This window comes from Humulus lupulus, chromosome 5 (genome assembly GCF_963169125.1).
Source record: "Humulus lupulus chromosome 5, drHumLupu1.1, whole genome shotgun sequence".
Lineage (NCBI taxonomy): Eukaryota > Viridiplantae > Streptophyta > Magnoliopsida > Rosales > Cannabaceae > Humulus > Humulus lupulus.
This window is the reverse complement of record NC_084797.1, coordinates 46665168-46690168: the sequence shown is the minus strand read 5'-3', so window position 1 is coordinate 46690168 and position 25001 is coordinate 46665168. Positions and strand designations below refer to the sequence as shown.

Below are 25001 nucleotides of genomic sequence, written 5' to 3'. Positions count from 1 at the left end.
CCCTAAGGTTTATTGGGCTCTAGGCCAAAAAACAAAATTTGGGGCCCTCGCGTTGGAAAAGTTAATAAAACATAGTATTTTAAATGATACTTTTTAAAAAATGGGCTTTTGTATTAGGATATTAGTTTACCCTTGTGTATAGTTAACATACCTTATCCTTAACTATGGTTAGTTCTACTAACTAACTTCCCCTAATGATTATACATGTACCCCAATCAACTTTTTATAAAATATAATATACAAGATATATTTTGGTTTTTCTCTAAATATGCTTCTCTAATATGGTATGAGACAGAACACAACCAAAAACCGATTCTCAAAACCCATTATCCTCCTTTGCTTCATCCATGGCACAAACAAGAAACAGACCACAACGAGAGCAACCTTCCTCCTCCATAGATTATGATGTGCTGCCTTCTTCTCAGACGTCAGCCACTACTGGACAGAGGACCACTCTAACTGTTTCCGATCCACCTCTACGTGATCGACCTGCTCAAGAAGATGCCAACAATCCCTACCTCATGAGCACTGGAGACCACCCAGGTGTGATCTTAGCTTCTCCACCTCTCACGGACACCAACTTTCAACAGTGGGCTCATGACTTCAATCTCTATGTGGGTGCGAAAAACAAAACTGGCTTCCTCACTGGAACCATTCCCCAACCCTCTTCCGATCACCATTTGTTTGATTCTTGGAGTAGGTGTAATCAAATGGTTATGTCTTGGATTATCCACTCAGTTTCACCAGAAATCAAGAGTAGTATCATCTATCTTGATTCAGCTGTTGCAATGTGGACTGAGTTAAACACAAGATTCAATCAAGGAAATGGGCCTCGCATCTTTGATCTTCGGACATCCCTCATATCGTTTCAACAAGGAGATGATTCAGTCAGCGCCTATTTCACTAAACTGAAAGCAATTTGGGACAAGATTAATGAACTCCGACAAAGAACGCCATGTACTTGTGCTGCTGCCAATGATAGTCTTAAGCTACAGAATCTTTAGCAAGTTTTACAATTTATTATGGGATTGAATGAGTCCTACCATGCCATTCGATCTCAGGTACTTCTTCTTGATCCTTTTCCCTCTATTTCTAAAGTCTTTTCCACCATTGTGCAAGAAGAAAGACAGAGGAAGATAAGGCCCTCGGCTACCACCAACCTGATTGCTGCATCTACTTCCACCACCCAATCTTCCAACCCACCATCACTTCCACAATCAAGAACGAAGAAGATGAGGCCTACTTGCTCTCACTGTCAAAAGCTGAGACATCTCAAACAAAAATGCTACTTCTTCCACGGTTTTCCTCCTGGATATGGCACCACCTTAATAATGGCTAATCGAGTTTAAGAAACTACCTTAGAGCCGTTACTAAGTGAGTTTAAGATGTGCAATTACTCGCTAATCGAGGATTAAGACAAAAGTGTAATTAAATCATAATCAAAGCCATAAACTTGAGAATAAACCTTTCATTGAAAGTTTATAAAACATTTAACATTTGGGATCCCAAAAACCTTGTTTAGAAATATTTACAACTCAAAATATAATTAGAGTCGACTAAACGATAAAATTAAGGTTTTGTACAAACATCTCATAAAAACACCCCTAGCCGTGGCAGCCAGACAGACTGGACATGTACGCGCCGCTCTTCCCGCTCGCCATACTTAAGGTTGATCGACTCTCCCTTTGCCTTTACCTGCACCATAGAGCACCCATAAGCCGAAGCCCAGCAATAAAACTCTCACAAGTAGATAATAAACGCATATCAAACACTAAATATAAAATCAAGCCAACACCAGGTCATACATGTACGGCCATGTCGTCCCAAGTGCTTTACCAGGCCCTGGGTTCGCGGTCTAAACCGTAAGGATATCACAGGTATCCCTTGGGTTCTCACCCTAGCAACTCGCACTCCACGTGCTAAACGCTGCATGCCATTCTCGGCCTTCGTCATTCCATCATTTACATACACATATGATATAGCTAAGCAGAAATCTAAACACATATAAATTCAATCAAAGGGCCATTCCCCGCAACACAGTCATATAGGGCCAAGCCCTGCAACTCAATCATATAGGGTCGAGCCTGCAACACAAGCTCAATGGGAACATAATTTTTCTTACCTATGTCCCGAGCTTTCTAAGCACCGATGTCCTGAGCACAGTTCCCTAGTCTGAGCCTCACGGAAACCCTAGTCACAACGCATTAACAATTTCCACCCATCAAGCTCAATACCATTAAATAACTTTGGGTCATAATTCTAGTCTCCGAAACCTTGGGTTTTATCAATCCGGGTGATAAAATCCATTATGAGCCCTAACCATTAGGTTCCTAAGTCAAATCCTATTAAACACCATGCATACTGAACTAGGGTTGCGGCCCAACCCCTCAAGGGCGCGACTAGCCTTGAGACAGAGGCTAAACACCTCCCTGGAAACACACACGAGCCACAGCATGCTTGGCCAAGCACCACTGCGCATCCCATGATCAGTGGCATCCCTAGGCCTAGCATGCAAACGGGCCACAGCATGCCCCTCCTAGGGCCGCGGCCCTCGCCTCCAAACCCAGAAAACACCAATTTTCCTTGCATTTCCTTCGAGTCAAACCTTCTAAAATCATCCCAACTCAACACTCAAACCCAGAATTAAAATTGAGCCGCCCTACCACATCAACTAAGCTCCACAACAAATCCAACACAGTCCTATAAACTAAACCCACAACAAGATTTAATTCAAGCTTCTAGTTTACATGCACCTTATAGTTCTAGCTATAGTTCAACTGAAACTCAAGGCATTTTAAAGTTAGACTCCTTACCTCAGCTGATGATTTCTAGCTTTCACTTGCTCCTCAACTTTCAACGCTCACCCTCTTCATGCTCCAAGCCTTAGATTTCTGATTAGAGTCTCCCAAACTCAGCTCCAATTTCTCAGCTTTAACTGGTTTTCCTCCAAAATATCACTAAGCCTCCAAGTGTAAAAGAGATAACAGAGTGAGGGAAGAGAGTCAGTCGGTTTAGAGGGTTCCAAATAATTCTAGGTTTTGTTTTATTCAGCTTAAGTCTATAAGGTTACCTCAAGGCTCGGGGTACCAAAGACGTCCCCGAGGGCAAAATGGTAAATTTCCCCAATATTCTCTCCTAGGCGTTCTAACCTCGAATATATCTTCAAATATTTATTTCCATAACCCAATAACCCTGTAAAATGTCTAATACCCAAAATACCCCTCGACTCGCCCCGAGTCGAATTTTCGACCCCGTTGTGACTTTCTAGTTAACCGCTCCCTAGAACAGTCTCGGGTCATGCAACATAGATATATCACAATTATCACATTTATCCCCTCAACGGGCTAAAATTACAATCATTCCCCTAATAACCAGACGGGGCCCAGATGCTTATTTAACTCACCTAAACATGCATTACTAAACACATATTCACACAAATTCACATGTTATAACAATAATTCACATATTGCCCTCCAGGCACGCTAATCAAGGCCCTAAGCCTTATTAGCAAATTTGGGTCTTTACAATTATCCCCTCCTTACAGAAATTCCTTCCTCGAAATTACCTGAATAACTCTAGATACCGCTCTCACATCTTAGATTCCAGTTCCCATGTCGCCTCCTCAACCTTGTTGTTCCCCCACAGCACTTTCACCAAGGCGATGGTCTTGCTCCGCAAGACTTTTTCCTTCGTGTCAAGAATCTGAATTGGTTTCTCAACATAAGAAAAATCTTGATCTAGCTCCAAATTATCATAACTTAGAACATGTGTCGAATCAGACACATACTTCCGGAGCATGGACACGTGAAACACGTCATGGACCCCTAATAAGGCTGGAGGCATTGCCAATCTGTACGCTACCTCTCCAACCCATTCCAAAATCTCAAAGGGGCCAACAAACCTAGGGCTCAGCTTGCCTCAAACACTAAAACGTCTCACTCCCTTCAAGGGCGAAACCCTAAGAAACACACGGTCACAAACCTGGAACTCCACACTCCTGTGTTTCAGGTCTGAATAACTCTTTTGACGACTCTGGGAGGCGAGCATTCGAGCTTTAATCTTCTCAACTGCCTCATTGGTCTTCTGAACCATCTCAGGACCTAAATACCTCCTCTCACCTATCTCGTCCCAATGGATAGGTGATCTGCACTTCCTCCCATAGAGCATCTCATACGGAGCCACTCCGATAGTTTCCTGATAACTGTTGTTGTACGAGAACTCGATCAAGGGAAGATACTTACTCCAAGATCCCCCAAAATCCAGCCCCCAAGCTCGTAGCATGTCCTCTAATTTCTAAATTTTCCTCTCAATCTGTCCATCTGTTTGAGGATGATAAGCGGTACTAAACTGTAACTGTGTGCCCATGGCCTTCTGCAGACTTTCCCAGAACTTGGAAGTGAAGGTGGGGTCTCTGTCCGATTTTATCGACCTTGGAGCCCCATGCAGTCGAACAATCTCCTTCACATATAGCTCAGCATACTGTTCCACAGTATAAGTCGTCCTGACTGGTAAAAAGTGGGCGGACTTGGTGTACCTATCCATAATCACCCACACCGAATCACGCTGTCCCACAGTCTTTGGTAACCCAACCACGAAGTCCATGGCGACATCTTCCCACTTCCACTCTGGAATCCCTAGAGGATGCAGCAACCCTGCTGGCCTCTGATGTTCAGCCTTGACCTGCTGACAAGTTAAGCTTTTGGCCACATAATCCACCATATCCCTCTTCATGCCTGACCACCAGTACAAAGCTCTCAGATCCTGGTACATCTTCGTCGTACTCAGATGTAAGGAATAGGGAGTGGTATGTAGTTCATCCAGAATCTCTCGTCTGATATCTGCATCCATCAGGACACAGATCCAACCCTTATACTTCTGTAACCCCATCTCTGAAATAGAAAAGTCCTTAGCCGCTCCGACCAGGACGTTCTCCCTGTGACCCCTCAACTGGGAATCATTCCCCGGTGCCTCCTTGATCCTCTCAAGGAGCGAAGACTGAAGAGTGATGTTGGCTAATCGACCAGCCACCAACTCTATACTTGCTCTAGTCATCTCCTCTGCTAGTTTATTAGATATCTATCTCGAACTGAACAACTGTCCTGGGCCCTTCCTGCTCAATGCATCAGCAACTACATTAGCCTTCCCAGAATGGTATAGGATATCACAATCGTAATCCTTAACTAACTCCAACCACCGTCTCTGGCGCATATTCAGATCCTTCTAAGTAAATAAGTACTTCAAACTCTTATGGTCAGTGTATATCTCGCACTTCTCACCATATAAATAATGTCTCCAAATCTTAAGTGCGAACCCCACCACTGCCAATTCTAGATCATGCATGGGATATCTCTGCTCATACTCCTTTAACTGTCTCATTGAGTAAGCGATCACCTTCCCAGCTTGCATCAACACACACCCAAACCCTGCCTAGAAGCATCACAATAAACCACGAACTTCTCATTGTCCGTCGGTAAACTCAACATTGGCGCGGTGATCAGTCGCCGCTTCAACTCTTTGAAACTATTCTCATATCTGTCTGTCCAAACATATTTCGTTTTCTTCTTTGTCAACTCTGTCAATGGTGTAGCTATTCTGGAGAACCCCTAAACAAACCGTCGATTATACCCTGCCAATCCTAGAAAACTCCTCACTTCAGGAACACTGCTTGGTCTAGGTCAGTCTCTCACTGCCTCAATCTTATTTGGGTCAACCAGAATCCCCTCCTTACAGACGATATGGCCCAGAAATGTAACTTGTGGGTACCAGAACTTGCACTTGCTGAACTTAGCGTATAACTCATGCTCTCTTAACCGCTGCAATACCAAGCGTAGATGCTGCTCATGCTCTGTCTCTGACTGAGAGTACACCAGAATATCGTCGATGAACACAATCACGAACTTGTCTAAATAATCCTTGAAAAACCTATTCATCATGTCCATAAAAGTTGCTGGGGCATTGGTTAATCCAAAGGACATAACCAGGAATTCATAGTGTCCATACCTCGTGCGGAAAGTGGTCTTTGGTATGTCCTCCTCTTTGATCCTTAACTGATGGTAACCTGACCGGAGATCTATCTTAGAAAACATCATTTTTCCCTGCAGTGGGTACTTATTCTTGACGGTCAACTTGTTCAGCTCCCTATAGTCAATACACATCCTGAGCGATCCATCATTCTTCTTAACAAACAACATTGGAGCACCCCATGGCGAGAAACTCAGTCTGATGAACCCCAAATCCAGTAACTCCTGCAACTGAATCTTCAACTCCTTCAATTCTGCCAGAGCCATTCTGTAAGGTGTCCTAGATACTGGCTCCACTCCTGGTACCAACTCTATAACAAAATCAATTTCCTGCTGCGGTGGCAGCCTTGGCAGATCTGCTCGAAATAAATTTGGAAACTCGCATACCAATCTGGTCTCCCCCGGTCCAATCGACACAACCTTAGAGATATCCACAACACTCGCTAGGAATCCTATGCAACCTCCCTGCATCAGGTCCCTAGCCTTTAATGCTGAAATCATAGGTACCCGCGGTCCACCAGCTGTTCCCACAAATACAAAGGGTACCTCCCCTTCTGGTTCAAAAGTCACCATCCTGCGCTTCCAGTCAATTGTCGCTCCATACTTTGATAGCCAATCCATCCCTAGGATCAATTCGAAGTCATCCATTGCAAGATCATTCAGATCAGCAAACAATTCCAAACCATCTACCTCTACTGGTAAAGCTCTAATCCACCTCCTAGAGACTACCAGTTCCCCAGTCGGCAACAAAGTCTGAAAACCCCTAGTATACAGAACACTAGGTCTACTCAGCTGTTCTATCACTCTAGTAGACACAAACGAATGAGTAGCCCCCGAATCAAACAAAGCAGTATAAGAAAAACCAGCACTAGAGATCTGGCCTGTCACAACCGAGGGCTAGCCTCCGCCTTAGTCTGAGTCAAAGTAAACACCCTGGCAGGAGCGAGACTGTCGCCCTGCTTCGGCTCCTCCTTCCTGGTTTGTGGGCAGTCCTTCTTCAAGTGATTGGCACTCCCACGGACAAAGCAAGACCTAATCCTGCACTCACCCTGATGTCGTCGTCTGCACCGAGGACATAATGGGAAACTCCTCCAGTTGTCATTTCCGCCCTGACGGCCAAAAAAACCACCTCGTGCCCTGCTATCATAACTAGAAGAAAGAAAGGAATCTGGGGCCTTCCTCTTCTGCTCACTAGAGCCACTACCCTGACTGGGTCTAGCAAAAGCAGGCACTATCCTCCTGGCGTCGCGCCTGACTGCGCTCTCCCTCCAAATTTGGTCCTCGGCCCCCTTAGCTGTAAGGGCCTTGTCTACCACCTGAGAATAGGTAGTAGTCTCTGGATCCAAGGTGATCTTCACATCATGGGCGATCATAACATTCAATCCCCGTACGAACCTGTCTCTCCTTGGCACATCCGTCAGCACTAGATCTGGCGCAAACTTTGCCTATCGGTCAAATTTTAGAGCATACTCTGTCACGGTCATCCGGTTCTGAGTCAGGTTGATAAAATCATCAACCTTCATAGCTCGGACTGCCACACTGTAATACTTCTCGTTGAAAATGTTCCTGAACTCTTCCGAGGTCATAACTGTCACATTCCTCCTCTGAACCACTACATCCCACCAGATGCGGGCATCTTCTCTGAACATGTAGCTTGCACAAGCTACCCTCTCATTCCCCTCAACCCTCATAAAATCAAGAATGGAGGAGATCATATTCATCCACTGCTCTGCCCGCAGTGGGTCTGGTCCACCCTCAAAGGTGGGAGGATGTTGTTTCTAACCACTCATATAAGGGTTCCCACTTATTCTCCACAACAAGTTAGACTGGCACTGGCGCCATAACCTGCTGAATCGGCAACCCTGTAACCTGTGGAGGGGCCTGTTGCCTCAACTGGTGAAGCTCTTCCTCTGTTTTTTGCAGTCTTGCTTCCATTTCGACAAACATCTGTTGCCAATTCTGCGGGGCAGGTGGTGGGTCCTGACCCTGGTTATCATCCTCGGCCCGACTGCGCGAAGTCTAGATGATTGAAGAGGCATCATAACCAATATGCCCGCAATCAATGAAGCCTCTCATCAGGCATGATAACAACATCCAAACTACCTCCCAATCACATTAGTCAACCACAAGCAACAATCCACATAACATTCGAATAACATATAGCACACAATGGGCCATGCCTTGACATCATGCATACATTAAATCATCCATCATGCTCTATATCAAATAAGCAAGATAACAGGGCATTTAAGCACATATTTCAACATAATAGTCAATCATACCAACCAACCCTGAGTCGAGCTTGCCACTGACAAATTTTAGGCATATTTTAGACATACTTTTTGAATTAGTACACACACAAATTTTTGCATTATTGATCATTATATAAATTTATATGTTTAAACATGTCTAAATGAGTGAAATTAGTATTCCTATAGGTTCTAAATGGTTGAAAAATAGTTTGAATGCATTTCATGCATTTTACATGTGCATTTTTAAAAGTTTTAAGCCTAAAAGAGGAATTTTTCCCAAAATGCTCAATTTTCATCATTTTTCAAAACCGTAACTTCCCACACCTCACATTTAACAATATTGAGGTGTTTCAAAAATAATTTTTCAATTTGGATAAATAAAACTCATTTTGGGTACGTTTCCAGTTTTCTTGACTAAAATCGAAAAATCTACCCAAAATCTTCAATTTTCAACATTTTTCTGATTTTCTTGTTTGAGCATCTTCATTTTATCATATTTAAGGTTCTGGAAAAAGTTTCGGGTCATTCGGAGTAAAAACGAAGTTTTTAGACAACTTTTACGAAAAAGCTGCTGATATATGACCAACCGGAATTCCGGTTGGTTGGGCACATTCCATCCGGAATTCCGGATGAACCGGGAAGTTTAGTATTAAGGGTAAAAATAACTCTTTCAACCCATTTCTCTCATACAAAACACCCCACACATGATTTTACACTCATTATCTACCCAAATCTCTCAAAACTCACCCTTATTCTCTCTATTTTCATCATTTGGTAAAATAGATTTGGTCATCCACCATCATAGCATGTGCATCATATTCTTGTATATTTTTGGTTGACTTTGATGGTTATTTCAATCAATGGCTAGTTATGTTTTCTTTGATTTTTTCCATTTATTTTGTGAATTCCTTTGCCATCCTTTTTGATGAATCAAAAGGGGGAGAAGTGATAGGATTATTTTTTAATGATTGGCAAAACCTCAATATCTAAGACTAACAATGTTATTTGAACTTAAGTGATATATTGAGGGGGAGTTTACAAAATCATGCAAGGTAAAACTAAAAGGTAAATTTCTTTTACCCTTGCACACATTAAGGGGGAGCTAATCTAATATTAATATTTAAAAATATTTCCTTTCCCTTTTAAAATAATCAAATATTTGATATCATCAAAAAGGGGGAGATTGTTGACCCAAACTCTTAAGTCTCCTTGTTTTGATGATTAACAAATATTTGATTATTATTTGTTACTAATGATTTGTTGATTTTGTAGCAAAAACCAAAGTGAATTAGCACTTCAAAGTCAAACTTATGACCAAGGGCAAAATGGTCATTTTACCAAATTTTCCGGAAACGACCCGAAATGGACTTCAAGACTAACTAAACTCAAGATAAAGGTTTAATTTCATTTCTTAGTCTTGTAAAGTGATTGCAAGTATACTTTAAGTCATAAGTATAAAATTTGGCTCACTCACGTACTAAAAAATGGTGATTTTTTAAAATGAGAAATAATTATCCTAAATTCACTTTTAAGAAAATAGATTCTGATATGGTCGTAACGCAATTGGAATTTTTGAAATCGGATAAACGAGCTAAAAGTTATAAAGAATTGAAATCGGGAAAATAGGCATAAATCGGTATTTGCTCTCTGTTTGACATCCGGAATTCCGGATTGGCAACCGGAATTCCGGTTGCTTCCAGACCGGAATTCCGGTTCCCCATCCGGACTTCCGGTTCGCGGCAGACAGCTTCGAAAATTAACCCCTAACGGCTATAAACGGCTAGTTTTTTCCCAAACTCTATATAAACTCGTTTTTTACTTCAAGTTGGTGGTTGGCTGAGCATTTATTACACATACCAAACCAAATCCATTGATTTCAAAGAGCTCTCAAAGTTTAACTCATCCAAACACATTTTCACACACTTGAGCCAAAATTTGTATTTATTTCTTCTAAGTGTGCTTGCTAATCACTCTAGGTTTCTCATTGTATTATCATACTTCTAGAGTGATTTTTGCTTGTAATATCAAACACATTCCCATATTGTGATTGAGGTGAGGTTGGCACCGGTTTTGTAAACAACCCGGTTAGAGTGAGATTGGCACTTTAACAATCCGAAAAAGAGGTTGATAGTCCTTGGTGGTGGAAAACTATTGTAAGAGGTTTTGAAATACCTTGGTGAAAAATTCCCGGTTGTAAGGGTTAGTCAAGCCCGCTAACTTGGCTCGATAGTTGAACTCAAAGCTAGGTCTATAGCTTTGAAGACCAAGGACGTAGGTGGCTTAGTTCTACCGAACCTTGTAAAATTCAAGAGTTTGCGATTTCTTAACCTTCAACTCTTTACATTACAAATTTGATTATTTGCTATATATATTTGATTGCCATATTATTTGCTTTTACTTGATTAATTTGATTTATTGCATAATTTGGCATATTAAGTTTTAAATTTCCGAAATTAGTTTAAATTTCCAATTCACCCCCCCCCCTCTTGGAAACATATCTTGGGTTAACAATTGGTATCAGAGCAAGGGCTCATTTATTTGATTAGATTTCACAATCTAGAGCATGGCGTTTCCAAGTAATTCACAAAATAACATGTTAGAAGGTTTAAGCACAACTAGAGCACCATTCTTCAATGGAGTAGACTTTCCCTATTGGAAAATTAGGATGGAAACTTATCTTCAATCTATTGATTATGACTTGTGGCATATAGTGTCTAATGGTCCTTACATTCCTAAACATGTCATTAATGGTAAAGAAGTTATTAAGACATATGAGGCATATGGCGAAGAAGATAAGAAAATGCTTTCTAAGAATGCTAAAGCTAAATATGCACTTATATGTGGTTTGGATAGAGATGTGTTAAAAAATATTGAACAAGCCTCTACCGCTCATGATATGTGGAAAATTCTTGAAGTCACTCATCAAGGAACAAATGCTATGAAGGAAACTAAAATTCAAATTTATTCTACTCAATATGAGAACTTTAAGATGAAAGCGGATGAAACTATTGCCAACATGTATACTCGTTTCACTACTATCACTAATGGTTTGAATTCTCTTGGCAAGGTACTTTCACAAAAGGAGATGGTGACCAAGATTTTGAGAAGTCTCACCAAAGCCTATCAAGGCAAAGTGATTGCCATTCAAGAAGCCAAGGATCTCTCAACACTTCCCTTGGAAGAACTAATTGGTTCACTCATGAACCATGAAATTTTCATGAGTGCACAAGAAGAAGAGGAGGTTGAGAAGAAAAAGAAGACTATTGCATTCAAGTCTTCCTCATCCCGTGCCATTAGTGAGGATGATGAGGATAGCATGTGTAGTGACATGGAGGACTTGGCACTCTTCACAAAGAAGTAGAAAAAGTTCATGAAATTCAAGAAGAACTTTGAGAAGAAGCCACATAGAAGAAATGACTCAAAGGAAAGGAAAAGCAAAGATGATCCACCGATTTGCTTTGAATGCAAGAAGCCCGGCCACATGAAGATGGATTGCCCAATGAGAAAGAAAAATAAATACAAAGGAAGGGCAATGTTGGCGGATTGGCTCAATAGTGATGAGGAGGACTCCGACAATGAGGAGAAGAATGAAGTAGCTAACATGTGCATGATGGCTCTTGATGATGGGGTAAGCATTTCTAGCCAAAGTGATTATGATAGTGAAAATGATGATGATAACTTAGAAATACCATATGATGAGTTGTCTAGTTCATTTAAGGATCTATTTAATGATTTTGGAAAATTGCTTGCTAAAAACCAAACTCTTAGAGAAAAGACCAACATGCTATTAAAAGAAATTGAGATTTTGAAATTAAATGAAAAAAGACTTTTAACTAAATCTCGATGTACTACTTGCTCCTCATATAAGAAAGAAATTGGAAAATTGCATGATAACATAAAAAGCCTTAAGAATGACATATAGACTTTTACAAAAGGTAAAGAAGGCTATGAACTTATGCTAGGGAGTCAATCTTGTGGTTTTGGAAAAAGTGGTATTGGATATGATCCTAGTAGGAAACAAATTTTTTTGAGAAACTTCTTTGTAAAACCAACTAGCCTACCACACTTTACATGCACATATTGTAACCAAGATGGTCATACTATTTCATATTGTCATGTAAAGAGATATGCATATCTAGGCAAGACCAAATGGGTACCAAAGGGTTCCAAAACTAACAAGAAAGGACCCAAAGTAGTTTGTGTACCAAAGGCCAACAAATGATTTTATTTTTGTAGGAATCAACAAGGAAGAGCAAAAGCTTGTGGTTCTTGGATAGTGGTTGTTCCAAGCATATGACCGGTGACCCATCAAGATTTTCGAGTTTTAAGAGCAAGGAAAGTGGCTTTGTCACTTTTGGAGACAATTCAAAAGGAAAAATCTTGGGCATTGGTGATATCGGTAACATATACTCTCCATGTATTAAAAATGTGCTTCTTGTTGATAACCTTAAACATAATTTACTTAGTATTAGTCAACTATGTGATAAAGATTTTCGTGTTGTTTTTGAATCCTGAAAATGCTCCATTGAAAATGCTTCAACCAATGAAGTTATTTTTGTTGGAGAAAGGAAGGATAATGTTTATGTTATTGATGTTGATTCCTTTGATAGCAAAAATAAATGTTTAACCGTTATGAATGATAATTCTTGGTTGTGGCATAGAAGATTAGGACATGCTAGTATGGATTCTATTTCAAAGTTGGTTAGAAAAGATCTTGTTGTTGGTTTGCCATCTATTCCTTTTGTTAAAGATAAACTTTGTGATGCACGCCAATTTGGAAAACAAATTAAAACATCTTTTCATTCCAAGAAAGAGATTTCAACCTCTAGACCTTTGCAATTGCTTCATATTGATTTATTTGGTCCTTCAAGAATTGCTAGTCTAGGTGGTAAATACTATGCATTTGTGATTGTTGATGATTTTTCTAGATTTACATGGGTTATATTTTTAAAACTCAAAAATGATGTTTTGGAAAATCTAGTTAAATTTTGTAAGAGTGTGCAAAATGAAAAAGGGTATTCAATCACCTCCATTAGGAGTGATCATGGTGGAGAGTTTGACAATGATGCCTTAGAATTGTTTTGTGATGAACATGGTTTTAACCATAACTTTGAAGACCAAGGACGTAGGTGGCTTAGTTCTATCGAACCTTGTAAAATTCAAGAGTTTGCGATTTCTTAACCTTCAACTCTTTACATTACAAATTTGATTATTTGCTATATATATTTGATTGCCATATTATTTGCTTTTACTTGATTAATTTGATTTATTGCATAATTTGGCATATTAAGTTTTAAATTTCCGAAATTAGTTTAAATTTCCAATTCACCCCCCCTCTTGGAAACATATCTTGGGTTAACAATATTTACACCTCAAAATATAATTAGAGTCGACTAAACGACAAAATTCAGGTTTTGTACAAACATCTCCCAAAAACACCCCTGGCCGTGGCAACCAGACAGACCGGACATGTACGCGCCGCTCGTCCCACTCGCCATATTCAAGGTTGATCGACTCTCCCTTCGCCTTTACCTGCACTATAGAGCACCCGTGAGCCGAAGCCCAGCAAGAAAACCCCCATAAGCAGATAATAAACGCATATCAAATACTTAATATAAAATCAAGCCAACACCAGGTCATACATGTATGGCCATGCCACCCCAGGCGCTTTACCAGGCCTTGGGTTCGCGGTCTAAACCGTAAGGACATCCCAGGTATCCCTTGGGGTCTCACCCTGGCAACTCGCACTCCACGTGCTAAACGCTGCACCCGGCCCTTTGCCGTTATCGGCCTTCGTCGTTCCCGGCCTTCGTCGTTCCATCATTTACATACACTTATGATATAGCTAAGCAGAAATCTAAACACATAAAAATTAAATCAAAGGGCCATGCCCCGCAACGCAGTCATATAGGGTCGAGCCCTGCAACTCAATCATATAGGGTCGAGCCCTGCAACACAATCTCTATGGGAATAGTAGTTTTCTTACATGTGTCCTGAGCTTTCTAAGCACCGATGTCCTGAGCACAGTTCCCTAGTCCGAGCCTCACCGAAACCCTAGTCACAACACATTAACAATTTCCACCCATCAAGCTCTATACCATTAAATAACTTTGGGTCATAATTATAGTCTCTGGAACCTTGGGTTTTATCAATCCGGGAGATAAAATCCATCCCGAGCCCTAACCATTAGGTTCCTAAGTCAAATCCCATTAAACACCCTACATCCTGAACTAGAGCTGCGACCCAACCCCTCAAGGGCCGCGGCTAGCCTCGAGACAAAGGCTAAACACCTCCCTAGAAACACACACCGGCCGCGACATGCTTGGCCAAACGTCGCGTTGCGCCCCATGATTAGTGGCCTCCCCAGGCCTAGAGTGCACACGGGCCGCGGCCCTCGCCTCCAAACCCAGAAAAACACCATTTTTCCTTGCATTTCCATCGAGCCAAACCTTCTAAAATCATCCCAACTCAATACCCAAACCCATAATTAAGCTTGAGCCTCCATTCCACATCATCTAAGCTCCACAACAAATCCAACACAGTCCTATAAACTCAACCCACATCAAGATTTAATTCAAGATTCTAGTTCACATGCAACTTATAGTTCTAACTATAGTTCAACTGAAACTCTAGGGATTTTAAAGTTAGACTCCTTACCTCAGTTGATGATTTCTAGCTTTCACTTGCTCCTCAACTTTCAAAGCTCACCCCCTTCAAGCTCCAAGCCTTAGATTTCTGATTAGAGTCTTCCAAACTCAGCTCCAATTTCTCAGCTTTAACTGGTTTTCCTCCAAAATATCACTAAGCCTCCAAGTGTAAAAGAGATAACAGAGTGAGGGAAGAGAGTCAGTCAGTTTAGAGGGTTCAAAATAATTCTAGGTTTTCTTTTATTCAGCTTAAGACTATAAGGTTACCTCAAGGCTCGGGGTACCAAAAACGTCCCCAAGGGTAAAATGGTAAATTTCCCCAATATTCCCTCCTAGGCGTTCTAACCTCGAATATATCTCCAAATATTTATTTCCATAACCCAATAACCCCATAAAATGTCTAATACCCAAAATACCCCTCGACTCGCCCCGAGTTGAATTTTCGACCCCGGTGTGACTTTCTAGTTAACTGCTCCCTAGAACTGTCTCGGGTCATGCAACATAGATATATCACAGTTATCACATTTATGCCATCAACGAGTTAAAATTACAATCATGCCCCCAATAACCAAACGGGGCCCACATGCTTATTAACTTACCTAAACATGCATTACTAAACACATATTCACACAAATTCACATGTTATAACAATAATTCACATATTGCCCTCCAGGCATGCTAATCAAGACCCTAAGCCTTATTAGCAAATTTTGGTCGTTATAGGACACTTGTACCTACTGCAACAAGACAAGACCCTTTTACCTTCTTGTTCTTATGTACATTCTAAGAACTCTAGTAATAATGTCCATACTTGGCATACATGGTTAGGACTTCCTTCTATGAAAGTTACCAACAAATTGAATAAAATTTTACATTTTTCAACTTCTTCAAATAATAATGTTCCTTGTCATGTATGTTATTAAACTGAACAAAAGAAATTTCCTTTTGACTCTCATAATAAGATGGCTCCTAATGCTTTTGATTTAGTACATATGGATATTTGGGGTTCTTACTCCATTCCTACACTGGAAGGATATAAATATTTACTTACCATTGTTGATGATCATACTAGATTTACTTGGGTCTATATGTTGAAATGCAAATATGATGTTCAAACTATTATTGCACAGTTTTATACTTATGTTCTCACTCATTTTTCCATTCCCATAAAAGCCATATGATCAGATAATGCTAAGGAACTCAATCTTAGTTCTTTTTATGCAACAAAAGGCATTCATTTATATAATTCTTGTGTTGAGCGTCCTCAACAAAACTCTGTTGTTGGTGCAAGCATCAACATATACTTAATGTAGCTCGGGCTTTAGCTATACAAATAAAATTACCTCTATCATATTGGAATCACTTTATTACTAATGTTGTATATCTTCTCAATAGAACACCCTCTGCACTCTTAAGTTTTAAATCATCTTTTGAACTTTTATATGCTAAAATTCTTTCTTATGATCATCTTCGAGATTATGGCTGCCTTGCCTATGGATGTACTCTTGATAGTAAACGAAACAAGTTTACTCCTAGATCTCGTGCTTGCATATTTATAGGCTACCCCCCAAGTATGAAAGCATACACTCTACTTGATATAGCTACTAACCAAATTTTTTATTCAAGAGATGTCATTTTTATGGGCATATATTTCCTTTGGCTCAACCAAGTTCTATTGACACTTTTGACTCTGTTTTTGGCAGCAAGCAGTCCTCTTCAGATTCCAATACCGAGGATATGATCTCGGTACCTACTAGCACATCCAATGAGCAGCCACTCACTACTTCTAAAGTTTGCCATCCACTTAATCGACCACCACATCTCAGGATTATATATGTGAGTATTCTACTGCTCAGCCTTTAACTAATTTCATATCCTATGACAAATGTCGTCCATACTTTCGAAATACTATACTTGCTGCCCATACTTTGGTCGAACCTAATAGCTAAATACAAGACTACAAGCTTCATGAATGACAATTAGCAATGCAAAATGAGCTTGCTGCCCTCATTGCCAATAACACTTAGAACATTGTTTCCCTTCCCCATGGCCATAATATCATTGGAAACAAATGGGTATACAAAATATAATATAAGTCCAATGACGATGTTGAAAGATACAATGCACGTCTAGTAGCCAAAGGATATACTCAACAACAAGGTATAGACTACTCTGAAACTTTTGCACCCATTGCAAAATCTATTAATTTAAAAGTATTCCTAGCCCTAGCTGCCTTAAATAATTGGAAATTACATCAATTGGACATAAATAATGCTTTCTTACATGGTGATATAGATGAAGAGGTTTACATGAAACTTCCTCAAGGTTATCAACCTAAGGGGGAGCTCCCACTAAATCCTGTTTGTAAGCTTGACAAAAGCCTTTATGATCTCAAACAAGCATCAGGACAATGGTATGCTAAACTTAGTACCACTTTGCTCCAAGAAGGCTCTACTCAATCACCTTCCGATCATTCGCTTTTTATTAGGACTAATTCTCATAATTTTTTGGTTGTTTTGATTTATGTAGATGATATAGTCCTAGCAAGTAACAATGATCTTGATGTTGATGCTTTCAAGCACAAATTAAACTCCAAGTTCAAGCTTAAAGATCTTGGACCATTACATTTTTTCTTGGCCTTGAAATAGGCTGAGCTTCTAATGCTATTTCCGTCTCTCAAAGACCCTTTGTTCTAGAATTATTGCATGAAATAGGTTTTTTAGGTGCCAAACCTTCTTCAACTCCTATGGAACCTAATATTAAGTTGAGCAATGATGATGGAGAGTTACTAACCAACCCTACTTCATACAGGAGTTTAATTGGTAAATTGATTTATCTAACCATTACAAGACTAGATATTTCTTATGTTGTGAACAAGTTAAGCCAATTTTTACAAGAGCCTAGACAACCTCATTATAATGCTGCTCAAAAACTCCTCCAATATCTCAAAGGAAATCCTGCTCAAGGCTTATTTTTTTACTCAGCTACATGTTCATAATCCAACAATGTTGCTGCCCCACATCTTTCAGCATCAATTTTTCAGCTCAAAGCTTTTTTCAGATGCCGATTGGGCTACTTGTCCGGATTCAAGACATTCTATCACCGACTACTGTATTTATTTGGGCAAATCTCTTGTATCTTGGAAATCTAAAAAGCAAACCACAGTTTCAAGGTCTTCTGCGGAGGCTGAATAACGTGCTATGGCCAACACAACTTGTGAACTACAATGGATACTTGCTTTTTTAAAGGATTTCGGGATTCAACATACACAACCAGCCGTCATGTACTATGTCAACACTGCTGCCTCACATCTCAGAGAACTTCGTCTTTCATGAACGCACCAAGCATGTTGAAATAGATTGTTACATTTTTCAATTGCAAGTTCAAAATGGCCAATTGAAGCTTCTTCATGTCACATCACAAGATAACTCGGTTGATATACTCACAAAGCCCTTGTTTCCTACTCATTTTCAAAACTTGTTAAACACGATGAGTCTTACAAATATGTACATTTCATCTTGAGGGGGAATATTAAGATATTAGTTTACCTTTGTGTATAGTTAACATGTCTTATTCTTAATTATGGTTAGTTATACTAACTAACTTCCCCTACTGATTATATATGTACCCCAATCAACTTTTCATAAAATATAATATACAAGATATATTTTGGTTTTTCTCTGAATATGCTTCTCTAATACTTTGGGCTAAGGGGGTCTTAGGCGCGCGCCTTAGTCCAAGACCAACCCTGCTGCTACATTCCTTATTATACCACTCCGAGCCAAAAAAATGCTAATAGGGAGCCAATTATGGCTCAGTTTAATTTAGGAGAAACTTGCATTTTCCACGTATATTTCTACCAACTCTTAAATGTGTCATATCAGACACCACTGATTGTACTTATTCCTTAATAACAACTTTATATTATGTAATATACTTTGTTCCCGTGTGATCCTTTAATTTAAAATTCCATTATCTTTTTCTTATTCTTTTTTGTTTAAAGAAAAAACAAACATACATTGATGTTGTTTGTTGTGTTTATCAATTAGAAGTTGATACTGTTATTTTCAATTAATTTAAGAGAATTTACTCCTATATTTTTACAAAGTATTATTTTGATACTCTTTTTTTTTTCAATAATGCTTATATGGTACTTTGTATTTTGAAATTATACATATTTAGTACCCTGACTCAAATTTGATAAATGAAATTTTATCAATATGACCAAACTGTAATTAGTTATATGTAATTAAGTAATTAAATTTGAATTTGAAACTTATATTATTGAGAGCAGTTGATTAAATTGGAAAAAAATTATTTATTAAATTTGAGTTTAGGGTACTAAATATGTACGATTTCAAAATACAGGGTACCAAATATTTACAATTTAAAAATATAGGCTATAAAATGAGCATTATTGTAAACACATGGTATCAAAATGATACTTTTCAAAAACACAGAGTACCCTTAATTTAAAAATATTATTATAATTACAATTGAAGGTGAGCACGGACTGGCTACACAGTGAAAACTTAAAAAATTATCCAACCCACAAAGTGTTGTTAAGTGAAAATCTTAATCGTGCAGTTTTTTGTTTTTGCATTAATCAGAAACTACACCATACCTACTTGTGTTGCGAAATTATAAAGTATATTGCGGTTAAATCGGTAAACTATTTTAGAAAAAAGTTCTACAATTTCAATATAACAAAACCCAAATTAAATTATAACCAAACACAAAGTGTTGGACATCATCAAAATAATAAAACTATCAAACTCAACAAACAAATAGTGAGTATTTCAAGCCAAGATCAAGTAAAATCATAATGATGAGAAACATTGTAGTGCACGTGCTTTTAGAAATCACTACTATATTAATGTTTCTAGAATAGATATTTTATTTATAAATTTATCCAGAATAGACAATGTAGTGAGTGTGCTTTAGAAATCATGACTTGTTTAGTATTGCAAATATATAGTCTAACATATGTGAAAAGAAAAGGAGCTAGAAGTATTTAGATTTAGTGCTTTAAGTACTGTTCATGTGTACTTTTTGTATACTATAAATCTATTTTTCTATTTATTAATAATAATATAATAAAATAAATTAATAAAAATACAAAATATATATGTAATGTGGTAAGGATATTGATTCATTTTGCGTATCGCACTCCACTACTACGTTAGAATAAATTGGAATTGCAACCCACCCAAAAAAAATTAACCACAACACACCTCTGTTGGGAATAGTGTCATTAAAGCAATTGTAGTTGACAAATGTTTTAAATAAAATAAATAATTGAATTGAATTATTATATAAATATAGACTATGTGTGATATTATGTTGATAATATATAAATAAATATGAGAAAATTCTAAAGTTTATCTATGTGGTCTTAATCTTATATTAGTATGAGAGGGTCGAGATTAAGGTAATAAACTTGAAATTATTCGTAGTAAAATAAAGTTATAGAATCTTTAGATTAATTTCTACTAGTACGGTTCGCTAGTATTATGAATACAAGTGACCTAAATCCGAGTCACTAGTGTAGTAGGACACTTTAGTGAATTTACTTTATATATAGTGATATATAAAACTAGACCAGATGTGATTTGTTAATATTTGTTTAAACATTGTTTCATAGTATTAATCAAACACATCGAACGATGATCATATACACAATGATCTTAATCCTGAGGTTACTATGAACTCCTATATATCTCATCTAATCTTTTGATTCACGCGTTAAGGTTTGTCAGAATGATTAGGCTAAGAATAATTGTCTTGGGGACCCAATGATATATAGCTAGGGACAAAGTTTAACAAATATGAAATCTATACCTTCTTATAGATTGAATAATGGTTCCCTATTGGGTTGACTTTTGGAATTGAAAAAGTTATGAGCGCTCACGTCCCAAACTTGTTGTGACATAACATTCACTAGTAAAGTCAATGGTACACTAGGAACAATATATATTTAAAAGGGTAAAGCAGTAATTTTATTCCCTTTTAATTATGAACCATTAAATGAGGATTAACGTTGTATGTAATGATTATATCAATGGACACTTTATTCTTTAGCAAAGTACTCTAAAATTATATGTCTATAATTATCAAGATTTCAATCTTATATTTATAGTAGAGTAATCATGAGATTAATAAATATGACTATTAAATCAAAGAGCTTTGATTAATAATCTAATATTTCATGGAGCGTAATATTGTAGGTCCATAGGTCCCTAGGGTGGCTCTATCAAAACTATATTAAGGTAAGAGTTGATACAAGGGTATAACTGTAATTTGGAAATGCTAGAAAATTTTTATTCTTCGAGTGAAATATACAATTTTATGATAATTGAGTTTGAATAATTAATTTGGAATTAATTATTAAAGTTTTAAAAATATTTTTATTAATTAAAATATATAATTTTGAAATATATATATATAAATAAATTAATTATCTTATTTGAGTGGGAGAAAATAAAATTGGTAAGTCATTTGATTTATTGAATTTTAAAAGATGATGATAATGATTATCATCAATTTGAATTTTGCAATTTGAATTTAAAATTTAAATATTGAAATATGGTTGTGATCTTTTCTTTAAAAAGATAATACCATATTTTATGAGAATAATTGATTTTAATTAAATAAATAAATAAAAGAAAAATACAACGTGAAAAAGGAATATTTCTACATGCATGACATAGTCCAGGGACTGTGCCATGCGTGTAAGACAGCGCAGATAAAGTTTATGTGTTGTTTTTATTTTATTTATTTAATTAATTGATAATTTGAAATTAGATTTTTTCAAATTTGGTAAGTTAGATATTTACCTAAATCAATTTCTATCATCATTATGATATTATTAATATATTACTATTATTATTATGAATAATAAGGTAATATATAATCTATATATATATATTATGTAATAACAAGAAAAAAAACAAGAGAGTGAAAAATTCAGAAAAAGTTTTAGAATTTGTGAGACAAGAAATTGTCATCTTTTTCTTTTATTCTAACATTTCTTAAGCTCCAGTCCAAATTCTCATATGTTGAGATAAACTTGTGATTTCTAAATTACAAACCATTGTTGTCTATGTGCCCACACACATCTTGAGGTGTAGAGAATACTCCGGAAGATCGTGGTTTGAGCACTCAAAGTGTTGGATATGAAGATTAATATATATATGAAAAGACTAAAAGATACTTGTTAGACTTCAAGAGCTAAATATTTTTGTTCTTCAATATTTGTATGAATGTGCATATGAAATATATAAGTATGTGCATAGTTATATATTTTTTCTTGTTAATGACATTTCATATTAATATTTTTGTCTGAATGTTTTCTTGAACATATAAATTGTTTATATAAGAGATGAAGTTTTTTTTGTTTTAATAAAATTGGGCACACCACGCCATTTTCGCTGCGCATTCTGATTGCTTTTCCAACAATTAGTATCAGAGCAAGTCATTAATCTCTGCATATTATTAATTGTTGTGTGGGACTATGTGCATTTTTATATTATATGTGATATATGTTTGAATGGATGGATGTTTATATTTATGAAGATAGATTCTTAAGTGTTGTTTGTAATGGTGCTTTTGGGTTTAGGAATTGTTCTAAAATTTTCTAGATGAAATATGTAATCCAATTAAGTGGGGCACATAAATTTTGTAATTTTTTATTTTAAAGTTATGGATAAAATTCTGATATGGCTTGAGCCCCGAGCACGAACCCCCATGAACCCACGCACACCGACCCCACGCCGAGTCGTGTCCTGCACCCCACGCCGTGCGCTTCCTGCACACATGCCAAGCCATGCCTTGCACCCTCATTCATGCCCACACACACCCACCCCAACCGTGCCTACATGCACCCAGCCGTGCCTTGCGCACACGCAGGCCATGGAGCACCCCGCGCCCAGGCCTAGGCGCCCCTGTCAGCCTCCAACCCGTGTCGTGCTGCCTCCAGCGCCGGACCATTGCTGCCACCCACATTTGTACACACCTAGGGTTTGTGTCATAAAAACCCTAATGTGTTGTTACCAAAATTATTTTAATTAATCACTTAATTATAAATCTGAAATTGAATTAAAATGATTTTAATTTGGAAATTTCTTTAATTGAAATAATATTGATTATTTTCATTAATTAAAAATGTTTTAATTATTCTCTTCCATAATTAAAATAGTTTTAATTAAAATATCTAAAAATAAAATTATTCTAAATTTTAATTTATTAAAATTAAATTGTTTAATTTTCTTTTTGAATTAAATTACCAAAATTCAAATTGGGTCTTAGGAACTATTTGGGTGTTAAAACCCAAAGTTTAATTATTTTAATAGGTTGTTTAAAATAATTAAAAAGTTTTATAATTCAAAATGGATATAGAAAAGAGTGGCATTGGCTCAACAAGACTACATCTCAAGGTTCGAGATCAAGGTGCTCTTCATCAGGGCCTTACCTAGTCTAGGTTACATTTTCATGTATTTTTTGCAAGTGTTGTAATTTTTCTAGAAACACTCAGAAATTACCAACCCGCTTTTATTTTATTATATATTTCATTATAACATGTCATTCATATACCTGCACAGTATGCACTTAGCATGCATTACATTCGTGTAGAAACATGCTATAAGGAATGTCATATATTTTATTATATGTTTATATATGATAATTCATATAATAATAAACTTAGTCTTAATTAGTTAAGATGGTAAATCAAAATTAAAGTTGTTTAATTTTTTGTTTTAATTAAAATATTTTATTAAAATATAAATGACATTCTATTAATTGAAGAAAAATTAAAATTAGAATTAAGGGCACATTTTTTTTTTTTGCTTAATTGGATTAGTAATTATTTGAATATCATTTGGTAAAAATAATTAAATATATTTTTGCAACTAAATTAAAAAATATTGATTTTGTGAAAAACACATTTTTTTTTTTCAAAATAGTGAGTGGGAGAGAGAGTTATGACAATAAGTCTCATGGTCTCCATTAATTGTTGAACACCGAGAGGCATAGGAAGGGCCTCGTTGCGCCTCCGTTTGTGGCCTCCCTAAGGAAAGACTTTCGATTATGTTTATTTTATCTCAAGGTTGACTTCTCTTATGAGAATATAATTAGTGATGTATTTCAAGTTTTACTGATCCTACGGCACACATTTGAGTTAAGTCATTAATTGAACATAATGAGTTACACTTCGAAGGTGTATCTAGGGTTTTGAGCACGACTAGTGCATCTTGACCAAACTAGCCGCAGTTCATAAGTCAAAAGAGAAAAATACGTTTTTAAGTTTTCACTTATGAAATTGAGATTTGTCTCAAAATTAATTTGTAGTTAGTCTGACCTACCCCAAGGCTGGTCCATTAATTTTCAAATTAATTTATTGTGGATTAGTATATAATTTTTTATGTGTTTTTATATGTTGCATTCATGCATCATATTTACTTTTCCAAATAAAATATGGTATTTAGTATATGTTTTAATTCATTATATTTTTATTTATTTATTTCCAACAACAATGGTAAATTATCTTAATCCTAATCAAGGACCTCAAAATGTGAAAGAACATGTGAATCGTTATGATGGCTACCTAAGTACTTTTTATTTAGACTTCAACAATCTTGATGATTAGTACAAAATCATACATATAGTTATGAGTAAACTAACAGTGTATGATGCAATCATTGATGTGCCTCCAGATGAGCCATCGACTTTATCTGATTATGATGATCATAAAAAATATGTAAATTGGATGAGATATGATTATTTGGTTCATCATTGCATACTAAAGACTATGCCTGGCGATATTTAATTGAGATATGTAATCCTTAAATCTACATACGAGATATGGGAAAAGATCAAAAGAGACTCTTTTAATCACTTGAGAAGTTTTCAAGAAGAAATGGTAAATATGATTTGTTCATCTCCTTTTAATATATTTGAATAGTTGATTCAAATTTTATGCCACAAACCAAATTTTTGTCTTGTTTTCAGGAACGTATTATTCTAGAAAAGAAAGAAATGTGAAAGAAAAACAAGAAAAGAATTGTAGATTGGTAGACCAAGAA

At 37.0% G+C, this 25001-nt stretch overlaps 1 protein-coding gene across 1 annotated transcript; it reads left to right on the top strand.

Moving 5' to 3' along the window:
• The first annotated feature begins 347 nt into the window (after positions 1–347).
• On the top strand, positions 348–1004 carry LOC133779111 (uncharacterized). The gene has a single exon (XM_062219108.1). The coding sequence runs from the start codon at positions 348–350 to the stop codon at positions 1002–1004; it is 657 nt and encodes a 218-aa protein (XP_062075092.1).
• The last annotated feature ends 23997 nt before the right edge of the window (positions 1005–25001 follow it).